The sequence below is a fragment of the Cyprinodon variegatus genome, unplaced genomic scaffold (genome assembly GCF_000732505.1).
Source record: "Cyprinodon variegatus isolate N-32 unplaced genomic scaffold, C_variegatus-1.0 Scaffold432, whole genome shotgun sequence".
Taxonomy (NCBI): domain Eukaryota; kingdom Metazoa; phylum Chordata; class Actinopteri; order Cyprinodontiformes; family Cyprinodontidae; genus Cyprinodon; species Cyprinodon variegatus.
In genome coordinates, this window is record NW_015150885.1 from 18,159 (window position 1) to 30,361 (window position 12,203).

Below are 12,203 nucleotides of genomic sequence, written 5' to 3' on the forward strand. Positions count from 1 at the left end.
TGCTGTCTGGGCATAGGGACAGTTTTAGCCAATATAACAAAAAAGTGATTTTTAAAAACTTACAGACTTCAGCTTTAAGGCATGGTACTTTCACTGTCTGCCTACCTTTTATTTTCATTTTCTTTTCCTTAATAAACTGTTAGAACTGTTTAATAACCATGTCCTGGTAATTCAAAGGTTCCCAGAGAAACAGATCCACCTCATTATAGTTCTTCCTCTGTGCCTAATATTGGGATTTTACAAGTATTTATACATCTTTTCCCACCAATCCACTTCAACTGTTTGTAGCTGAAAACCTCAAACTAACTGGAGCCAAATTATGCTTGGAGTTCTGATGGTAAAACAGGAAAAAAATGTTTTTGTTTTCTTTGACAAATCTCCCTAACTCTTTATTTGCAACTTTTTGCTGAAGTTCTCTGCAGTTTTTATTTATGATATTTCCTGATCGCTGTGTGTTGTGGCAAGATAAACGTGACTCATCATGCATCCTAAGGCAGACGGGCTGTGTCATAGTAACCTTTGAGACTCTAACCAACTTAAATGTATAAATACGAAAATATTTCTGTGACATTTGTGCTAGGAAAATTGTGATTGCCTATACTGATACACTGGAGAATTTGTTAAAGTCTGTTCTTTCTCTCCTTTTTTTCAACTGGATATTCATACTTGAATTAAAGGTTGTTGTTTTTTTTCTAATAAAAAAGACAAAAAAAATTTAATTTGAATGTGCATTAAAACATTGATGTATTCTAGTGGCATTGGTACACCATTATTAGGGATTTCAATAAGTATTCTGCTCCTTTTTTGATGGTATATTGTTTCTAATAATTATTATTAGTGTTTTTTGGGGGGTCTTTTTTTGTCTCTCACGATAAAATAAACATAACCAAACTCCTTTGATCTTTTGCAGGGTAAATGCATAAGCAGTGGAGCTTCTCTGTGCTCAAACAGGCTTCTGCTCTCCTTCGATTTCACGTGAGATTAAAGAGCACCAATGTAAGACCAACGGCTCCTCTGGGTTCACGAGTTCTGACCAACCCTGATGACATCTTTAAACACAACATGTGGTTAGTGATGATTCGTACAGCCGCTGTTTACTCTTTAGAGAATACATAGAAAGTCCTTTCTGTCAGATTTGTAATGCTTCTGCTGTTAGGGACCATGTGCAGTGGACAGAGGAGGACAAAGAGGCTGCTCGGCAGAGGGCAGAAGAAAATTCAAGATTACGACTTCCTTTAACAGAACAAGGTTATGAATACATTTAAATTACCTTCAAATAACCACTTATGTATTATAGAACCAACTTTTTTTTTTTAATTGACTCTGTTTCCTCCCTTTAGGTAAATTTGTCACAAATGCCAGTCAGTACTGGGACCACTTTTATGAGGTGCATCAAGATAAATTCTTCAAAGATCGCAGGTGGCTGTTTTTAGAGTTCCCAGAGCTGCTTCCTTCATCTGTGGAAAAAAGGACAAACATATGCCTCAGTCATCAGGTAGCAACAGCAGCAGCTCCCAGGCGGACTGGGATTGGTACACAGTCAACACAATGATGGCATTCAGCGCAGCCATAAAACAGATACCTTTCTTTTTTTTTTTTCTTCCAGGAACCAACACCAGAGCCAAATGAAGTGGTCGCAGAGGCCTCGTTTTTTCCTGGACAGCAAACATCTTTTAGGATCTTGGAGGTTTTTATAATTGTCCACCTACTGTTATGTTCCTGCTTTTCCTTTTCCTTAGCTTTACATGTTTATGATGTTATTCAGCTGCTTTAACTTTGCTTTTTATCTTTTCTCTCCCCAGGTTGGATGTGGAGTTGGAAACAGTGTATTTCCCATCCTTAATGCCATAAAGTAGGTCATTTTTTACTCATTTGCACAAAACGACTTTTCTAAAGGTTTGACTTTTTCTAAAGGTTTGACTTTTTCTAAAGGTTTCTAGATTGAATTAGTTTTTTTGTGTACAGATTTGCTGAGTGAGCGAAATTACCCTTTTCTATAGTTTGAAATTTTCATTCTGAGATCTAACGTAGTTTTAATTTGAGAAAAAATTGCTTTTATTTTTCAATAAAGTGGAATGACTGAACATAAAGGACAAATTTGCTGCAGGTTTCTTAATAGACATCCTAGTTTTAAAAAACAAATATTATGATTTGGGTTGATATCTTTATCAAATATTATAAGGCTTTATATTTTATGTTATTTAAATTATATACTAAATATTTTCCAATTCTTCTATTAAAAACCCCACAATCCTGTGCTGCATTACTATAACTGTTAGATGCTCAAACAAAACTCAACTTAGACAACTTCTATTGTCATTTTATATTTACAGTGTATGCAAAACGAAATTTAGTTTTGTACAACTTTCAGACAGTGAATGAACATTTCCATTCTATAAAGTTCAGCAGTGATCAAATGTAAACAGTGTGGGGGAAAAAACATGGTGCAAAAATGCATTGATATGGAAGTTCAGAGCATTTCAAGACGAATATATATGGTGCAGATATGCAATATTTTGGTTTGGTGTTATCAGTGTGGTGCAGAGTCTGTGACTTGATTTAGAGTTTTTTTTCAACATTTCAACACCTGTCTGATGGCAGTGGGGAAGAAGCTGTTGCAGAATCTGCTGGTCCTGCATTGAATGCTGCAAAGCCTCTTCCCACAGGATAGCAGGGAGAACAGTCCATGGTGGGGGTGTGAGGGGTCATTGATAATGTTACGGGCTCGGGACACGCAGCGCTGGGATGAAATGTCTTTAATGGAGAGAATGCTCTCTATGGTGCTTCTGTAGAAGGTGGTGAGGATGATGGGGGGCAGGTGGGCTCTTCTCATCCTCTGCAGGAAGTACATGTGCTTTTGTGCTCTTTTGACCAGTGAGGTGGTGATTACATTCCAGGTGAGGGTGTCTGTGATGTGCACCCCCAGGAATTTGCAGTGTTGATGCAGTCATGTGTCATCAGGGAGAATAGTAGGCGGCTTAGGACTCAGCCCTGAGGGGAGCCTGTGCTTAGGGTGATGACATCAGAGGTGTTCTGTCCAACCTGGACTGATTGAGGTCTGTCTTTGTGGAAGTCTAGCAGCCAATTGCAGAGGGGTGTATTGAAGCCAAGCTGTTCCAGTTTTCCTATAACATACTGTGGGATGATGATGTTGTAAGCTGAGCTGAAGTCCAGGACCAGCATCTGCACGTGGGTGTTCTTCTTCTCCAGGAGTGCCAGGCTCAGGTGAGCAGAGGAGATTGTGTCCTCAGTGGAGCGATTCTGTCAGTAGGCAAACTGGAATGGGTCGAATGTTGGGGTAGACGATGTGTTCTTTAACCAGCCTTTCGAAGCAATTCATCATGATGGGAGTCAGTGCAAAAGGCCGGTAGTCATTAAATGACCCAAAGCATGCTGGCACTCTGGATTGGACCAGAAAGGTGTTAAAAATGTCTGTTAGGACACCAGCTAGCTGACCTGCACACTCTTGAACACCCGACCAGGTATGTTATCGGGGCCTGGGGCCTTCCTTGGGTTGACTCTCCTCAGAGTCTTCCACACATTAGCTGTGTCAAGGTAGAGTGCCTTCTGTTCCCGTTGTGGAACAACGTTCACTGCTGGAGTGCTGTTTAGTGCCTCAAGCTACCTATAAACTATATAACAACTAACCTCTTCCTTCCAGAAGGACCAAAAAACGGCAGCTAAAGGGTAATAGATGTGTGTTACTTATATTGAGTAAAGTACAGGAGCCTATTTCACAAAACCAACATAAGGGATTAAGTCAGGATTTTTCAAATACTCGGACCAAATGAATCCGCAACTTGGTTTCAAAAAAGCAGCATTTCTTTATCAAACCATTATTAAATACTGTTATATAGTCAAGTAATTTTCATTAACATTGTTACAGTAGCATATACCATTATAAATTTTAAAATTTTCAATGTCGACAATGGAACTGTTTGATGTGTTTTTGGACGGTTGCTGTTCTACGCTTAATAAAAAGGCCTTTAAGACCATTGGTTCTTTAATAGACAGTTGTGTTGAAGGAGATAGAGAAACACATAAATTGAATTGTTCCAGATAATTACCTGCATTAGCATTACTGCTTTTCTTGGGACATCCGCTACCTCTGCAGACTGCTTTCCAAAAGATTCCCAAAATTCAGCACCTCACAGAACAGAGCCATGCCTTCATCATTATACAGATGACCTGTGGCCTCAGATTCGTATGCAGTAAGAGAGGCTGAACATCTTAGCAAAGACACTGTTTGATGCACTATTAGAAGTGTGAATTTGGCATTAAAAGGATAATACGCACATCTTCATAGCTATCCACCGCCAGAGAATAATAATAATAATAATCTACATTAAGTAGGGATTCTGCAGTTTAGGAACATTGTTTGAATTAGGCAAAACATCACGAAATAAACTTTGGAACAGGTGGACTACGGCTTTCGTTCTTTAATGCAGAATTCCCTGATGCTATTGATAAGGTGTTACTCTATAAAAAATTATCTGCTGATTAATAACATTTTTCCATCCTATTACTTTTATGAAGTATTTAATCCCAAGTATCCAGCATTGAAGGCAAAGACTTAAACCCCTGTACCATGGAGGGGCTGAATAATAATATAGAAATATAGTATAAAATTATAAACTGTGATATCGGCAATTGTTGTCATATTAGTTAGATTTAGATTAATAGCTGTTCATTTGAAAAAGATAACCAGTAACTTCTTCAATTGTCAGGTTTTCATTTCAGAGAGAAGTGGTTATGAAATGTGTATTTTAGGCTGTTTAGGTATTTAGTCGATCCACTTTTGTTTGCAGAATCAATAAATCTGTAATTTATCTCTTGGCCTTTTGAAAAAAAAAACTGCAGATCTGCATTTATCTCGGTTACTTACACCCGGCTTTACGTAGCCACACCCGTGGAGTCTGAGTTTTCATCTGTGGAGCAGATGAAGCCAGGATGCACTCCTCATGCTAGATCTCCTATTCAAGCCAGGCTGAATTTAGCTTTTCTGAAATTGGGGTCAGGACTTATTCCAAAACATTAAAAATTACTAATATCAGCTGGTGCTGATATGTTGTTTATCTCTAGTTTCAAAAATCAAATCCAAATAAAGGAATTGCAACATGGGCCTCAAAATTTTATCAAACACGCAGATCCTTGACCATCATCCGACTTAAACTGAACTCAAAACAAAGAATTTAAACAACCATGTTTTTTGTCTTTGCATTTTATATAAGAATAAATTTTAAATGTGAACAAAAAAACAGATGTAGCTCCTGATGCTGTCATTGTTTATCTTTTGTTAAAGTGAAAGCATAGTCCCCAATTAAAGAGAGAAAATATTACAAAAGGTCTCAGTATTATTTACCTAATTTTGATGTTATAGTAGATTCAGAGTTGATTCTTATGTTTCACAGGAACACAGACTCATTTTTCTACTGCTGTGACTTCTCCCCTCGTGCCATTCAGCTGGTTAAGGTAATAATTAAAAACAAAAGACGATGTAGTCACTGTGACCTAGATCTAAATGAGCTAACAATTAAGTGTCCTCTTCATCTTGAAAACTAAATAGAGATGCTTATTTCAACCCAGATTAACAGCAGAACTTGTTTAATAAACACAGAACGAGAAACATCCATGTGTGATAGTGTGATAGGCCAACACAAAACAGCAAATTATTTTGTGTGCGAAAGAAAAAGATGCATGATTTATTTATTCTCCGTATAAAATTCTGAAAAGGGTTTGTATTTAGACTCTTTCACTCAGACCCTTCAGAATAAAAGCTGGTGCTACTCACTTCCTGTAGCAGTCAGTTATTTATCCCATAGCCCACCTGTGTGATATATTGTCAGGGATAAATCTGTGGAGAAGTTTAAAGCACAGTTAAGGATGAAAACATCCTTATCTTCCACTATTTTACTGTTTGAAGTCATTACACAAAAGTAGAAAGAGCATGATGCAACTGCAAATCTACCCAGACATAATTAACTCAAAGGCTGCATAAGGAATTATTAGGGAAACGGATTATGAATCGTTTATCACAGAATTAGCCAAGAACCTCATGTTAACTCTGGAGGATCTGTAGAGGTCAGTAGCTCAGTTGGGAGAATCTGTTGACATGATATCAACTATTACCTCCATGAATTTGGCTTTAATGTAAAGATCAGCATAGGAAAGCCATAAGAACAACACATGGAAGGAGAGGCTCTGATAAATGAGACAAAAAATAAACTGTATATGTAAAATGTAATGTTGCAAGAATAGTAACATTGCACACCTTCCTATTGAAACAGGATGGCAACCATAGTAGCAAGTAGGCTTTTATTGAAGAACACATGAGGAAACTGATCAAATTACATGTGAGATACGTGGAGCTAAATGCAATCCATAAAGGATGCCTGTTACAAGCTGGAGGATAAAAAAATAAAGAACTTTATTTTAGAAAAACCTTTTTAAAATTTTTTATTCAAATTTAACATGCAAATTCCGCTGCTCTGTCTTTGTGGACTTAAACTGAACTCAAAACAGATACGGTATATGTATAATTTAGTGCTTATTTCTTGAAAGTGCTATAAAGAATTTACATTTAATTAATAACATCTCTATACCTTTCTATAGTCCACAACAGCAGCAATACTATTAAATAAGATTCTTATTTAAATTACTTTGCCATACTGCTCCAAAAGTCCATTAGGTGAGCAGAAAATACATTTATTTACATATAAACATACACATTTATACATATCTATACACATCTTCATTCATACAAGTATTACTCATAGCTCACATGACCACAAATATTTCAATATGTAAAAACCCATTTACAGTTACTAAGAGGAACCATAGATTTCAGACCAGGACAGAGGTTCACCATGTTTGGAGGGTGAAATATGCACAACTTACAAAAAGCTTTTCTACAAAGCATTAAATACATTTCTGTATTTCAAACTTAATCCCTGTAGATGGAGTATATATATATATATATATATATATATATATATATATATATATATATACTGTATACAAAATGTGAAAAAATTTTGTCTTAGGCTAAAGAGAAAAAATATATTTTATCTTAAAGTGGTGATAATTAAGTGAATATGACCCACTTTCTTCTCCTTTTAATAGGACCATCCAGACTATGATGATTCTGTTTGTCATGCCTTTGTCCATGACATCTGTAAGGAGGAGACCTCTTTTCCTTTTCCTCCTCAGAGCCTGGATGTCATCCTAGCGGTCTTTGTGCTCTCCTCCATCCATCCACAGCGGTACGTGAGGGTTAGAGTATAGAAAGGGATTTAACCACTTAAACTTTCCCTTCACAGCATTCCAACCCACCGTCCTGCTGCTCAACTTTTGAGTCATTTTTTCTTTAAACCAAATGACTGTTGCTGACATTGTAACTACAGACACTGGTCTTGTATATGCAATAGATTAAACAGAAGATAGCACATAGTTGTGAGGTGACAAAAACAAAAGATTGATGGATTTTCTGCTATTAGTAACGGCTTGCATGTGGCAAAAGAATAATATTAAACACACTCTACCTATCATTGAACATGGTGGTGGAATCATTATGATATTCTGTTCTTCAGCTAGGTAGAATCTATTTTTGAATAAAAATTTGTTGGAAGCAGTAAAAGAGGACCTACAGAATGAACTAAAGATTAAACATTTATGTTCACAGGGGCACTCCTGTTTCACGGCAGGATGGACGACTATTTTAGTCTTTGCAAAGCTGTTTGAGAACCTAAAAGACTTGTAGATATAATGACACCATAAATAGATTTACTCTGTATGGGTTATAAAAAAAAACTGATTTTTTCATTCCTTTCACAATTGAGCACCAGTTTGTATAAGGATGTCATGATATATTGTTAAAAACACATTACAAGTACCGCCTCCAGAAGAATCAATGAAAACACAAATCACATGCATTTATTTGTCAAATAAAGTAAAACCATTTATGTTCTATCACATACATTTCCCCTTAAAATACTCTTATGTTTATGATCGAAATGTGACTAAATTTAGTCTTTTCTTCCTGCGTGTTGTGGTTTTGTGTATGACACATCTGTAATAAATATCCCTTCATATATGTATATGTTGTTCACACCAAACAGCAGTATGTGATGATTTCTTCCTATTTGCAGAATGCAAAGAGTGGTGAACCATCTTTCAATGTATCTGAAACCAGGAGGGGTTTTCCTTTTCCGAGATTATGGGAGATACGACTTTTCACAACTAAGGTTTAAGAAGGGTATGGTTCATCATTACCTTTAAAGCAAACAAAGTATTCAGATAGTAATGTCAAATATATTTCATTAGGAAATTAGAGGCTTTTCCAGGATTAGCGTTTTTTTATTCTTGACCATTTTTCTTTAAAAAGATTCTAAAAAGTAAGTTCTCTTTGAATTGAAGGAAATTAAGAGAAGTCTTAAAATATGAGGAAGAAAGAAGGAAATGTCAGATAAAGGGGTGATAAAAGAAATGGATTAAGCAAACAAGTATGAAAAGAAGGAAGGAAAGTATGACACAAGGAAATATGAGGAAGTAGGAGAGTAATGAAACAACATTTGGATGATCAGGAAGCAAATAATTATTAAATGGTATATATTTTTTAAGTTCTTATAGTGGCATTAAATGCATTTCAGTCTAGGAACCTGGAATGCACTTAATGCCACTCTTAGCTCTATTTTTAAATACATTTTAAATATTTTCTTTTTCCAACTATTTAGGTCGATGCTTATCAGACAATTTCTACACTCGTGGAGATGGAACCTGTGTTTACTTCTTTACAAAAGGTACGGTCCAGATCTACAGGTGTGTGTTTACCTTAAAACAGACGTCAACAAAATCATATCCGCCATTTATGAAACCGTTTGATGTTTAATAGACAATGCAGTCATGTACATCTTCCCTTTTTTCAATTTTTTTTTTATTGAACTTTATTGGTCTCACAATTAGGAAATTAAGTATCTGCATTTAAACCATCTCCTTTGGGGAGCGAAGGCTGCCACTGTGCAGGGGGGCAATCGGGGGTTAAGGGTCTTGCTTGCACAGAGAGCCAGGGTGGCAGTCTGTGGGATATATCTGAGGATTTTTGTATTATTTTCTTTAGTCTGGGGTTTCATTTTTTAGAATGTAACAAAACCAAGTCATAACAGCCTGTTATTTCTGAATGACTATCTAGCTTTGGAGAAACAGACTGCAGCACTGGCCACTGATCGAGTTTTATGCTTCGTTTACAGAAGAGGTCCATGATTTATTTTCCAAAGCTGGACTTGAGGAAATCCAGAATCTGGAGGACAAACGACTACAAGTGAACCGTGGAAAGAAGGTTGTAATGCGTCGGGTGTGGATGCAGAGCAAGTACAGGAAACCACCTCCATCATCACCCTCCTGAAAGCCCCGGAAGCACAGCTGTGTGTGTGTGTTTTTTATGCTTTTCTGATACTATTTATATCTTGTGTATTCTATTGCAATATATCTTCTATTTAATTTTTGTATGACATTTAAACTGCAGCAAAATAATTTTAATAAAATTAAGAAGCATATTATAGTGCTGTCTTTTTATTTCAGTGTGTTAATAATCAGAGGTTATTTAAGTTATTAGGCAGCTTTGTTATAGAAACTGGTCTTGTCTTCACCTAACATGCAAATTTTAGGAGGACAGAAAATACAAAAAAGGTTTAAATAAACGCATGATAATTCATGATTTCCCAGTTAAAATGTGCACTTTAGTAATGATGGTGTCCTCTTTTCACACCCCTTGAACACATCATAACCAGACCCTTTGTTTTTTATTAAGATTTTTTATAGACTCAAAATGCTGCAAAGTTGGTAAGTGGAGTTAAAAAAATTGCCTTGTTTAAAAGATAATTTCTAAGTAAATTCTAAAAACGGTTTCCATTTCTTGACAACACTATGTAGAACCCCCTTTGATCGCAATTGCAGCTGTAAGTCTTTTGGGGGTATGTAACTGAAGCTGTTGCCCATTTTCCTTTGCAAAAAGCTCAAGCTCAGCTTGGTTTGTGGAAAAGCATCTCTAAACACAGTGTCCTCAAGATGGAAAAGAAGAAAAATAAAGTATTTATGAGCTATCTGATCCAATATTGGCTTTCGTTTTGCCACTCGTTCATAAAGGCCAAATTTGTGAAGTGCATAATCAATAGCTTTCCCCACCTGATTTGTGGATCCCTGCTAAACGTCCAGGTTTAACCCTGGCATTATTAATGAAGTTAATATCTGTGCTGTCAGTTTGGTTTCAGTAGGCTCCAAGATGGGCAATGGCCTTTCTATTTTCAAATAACTAATGGAAAATGTTTTTTTTCCAAAGCATGGCGTATGTTGACAGTTCACCATTGCTTACAGCAATCTTTATTTACAGGTACAGGGATATAGAAGGGTAAGTACCACTGTAGATCACATTTGGGGGATTTTCAGAAGAAAATGCCTAAATCATACTGTTACATCATATACTCCCATAATAAAAACACAAAAAACTGAAAGTTTTGGCTGAAAGACCTCAGGGGAAACAAATACCTTTTACAAAAGAACTGTACCAGACGTAAAAAAAAAAATAAAATAAAAAAAAAGATATGCCTTGATCATTTAATTGTTTCCTTAAAGCTACAGTGTGTAATAATTACTGGGATATACAGTCAGAAATGTAATATATTATACATAACTATGTTATTTATCATCATCTACGAGCTCAGCCTCTTAACCTTAATATTTGCGTTGCCTTAGAATTCGTTATTTATAATTACATAGGAGCGGGTCTCGCAGCCATGGAGGCAGACATCTTTGCGCTACGGCAGCGCAGAGCCAACAAACTAGCGATTGCGAGAACACCAAAACGTCACAACGATGTAGAAAAAATAACGGGTATATTTATTATCTTAAGTCTACATGAAATCTATACCTACACAGACTAATGAAATACTATCTGTAAAATTATCTATGTAAACAAACCTCATCACTTGAGAAGGTAGGTGATGCAGACGTCGTGGAAGACATTTTGTCCCGTAACGCTCGCCGTACTGTTGGTGGGGAGAAGCGGTAGTGGGGAGATGTTCATGTTGCTGCAGTCTGACCGCTAGATGTCGCTAAAAGTTACACACTGTAGCTTTAAATGTTACAAATGAACAGTATATGAACATTTTATAACGCAAAACATAAGACCTGTCCACTGTTGTATTTAAACTGTCTCCAGTTTGCATAATTATATTTTTATCAGGTTAATTTCTTACTAACTTTTTATGTGTTTTGTGCGTTTCAATCACACCAATAACAAAAGGTTTTGGCTTAGACTATAAGTTTAAATCAAACAGGGAAACTCAAACTCTTTCTCTTTTTTTTTTAAGTATTGTGTTTGATATGTTAAATTCTTTGTTTTGACACAACTTTCAACACCTCAGCTGATCAAATTTGTTAGATAACTTAAAAACCGCAAATAAACCAAGAAATGATCTAATATCAAAAATAGTGTGAAGAAGTTTATCCATTAGGAAAGCAGTTTACTGCTGGACTCCTGGCTTACAAGAACATTTTCAAACATAAGCTATGGTCTCTTAAATAATAAAACTACCACAGAAAAACTGCAATTATTTCTAGATTTTTTATAGACTCAACATACTGCAATGCGAAGTTGGTCATTAAATATTAATTAATTTGTAATAGAATTTAACCTAGCCATGAATACATTGTTAAAAACCCTTAAAAAAATTTTCAATTAATTTTATTTCTAAACTGTACCTCTAACTTTTCGGATCAGTGCATTAGGCAAACATGAAATCTGAATGTGAATATTAAGCAATGTCCAAGCAATGCCCAAATATGAAAAGAAAAGTTACAAATCATTATAAAGAAAAAAAATTATAATTGGTGAGAGTGAAGAAAATGATGGTGGTAGTTTTTTTTTTTTCTCCAGCTTTTCATTTGGTGTTCATAGGTATATTCTAACCACGTTTATGAGCATTTTGGATTTTCTCAAAGTGTCTAAATTCACTGGGTTATATTAAAAAAGTACGGACATACATTTTTTATAGTATAAGATTCACCATGTATTAGGATTATAACCTGTACAGTAAACAAAAATGCAGGTGTATGATTTGGGAAGAAAGGGTTGTGATAATTTCCCTTCTGTCAGGTCAGCTTACTGGGGAGTTTTCCCTTTCAGCATGTCTGTGTTTTTCATTCTTTTA

General features: G+C 35.8%; 1 protein-coding gene across 1 annotated transcript; it reads left to right on the plus strand.

Moving 5' to 3' along the window:
- Positions 1–904: 904 nt before the first annotated feature.
- mettl8 (methyltransferase like 8) lies at positions 905–9,541 on the plus strand. The gene is made up of 10 exons (XM_015388674.1): positions 905–1,067; positions 1,157–1,248; positions 1,341–1,495; positions 1,607–1,687; positions 1,803–1,852; positions 5,412–5,472; positions 7,123–7,262; positions 8,148–8,254; positions 8,733–8,798; positions 9,246–9,541. Exons 1-10 carry the CDS (start codon positions 916–918, stop codon positions 9,398–9,400), a joined length of 1,059 nt encoding a protein of 352 aa, XP_015244160.1. The 5' UTR covers positions 905–915; the 3' UTR covers positions 9,401–9,541.
- The last annotated feature ends 2,662 nt before the right edge of the window (positions 9,542–12,203 follow it).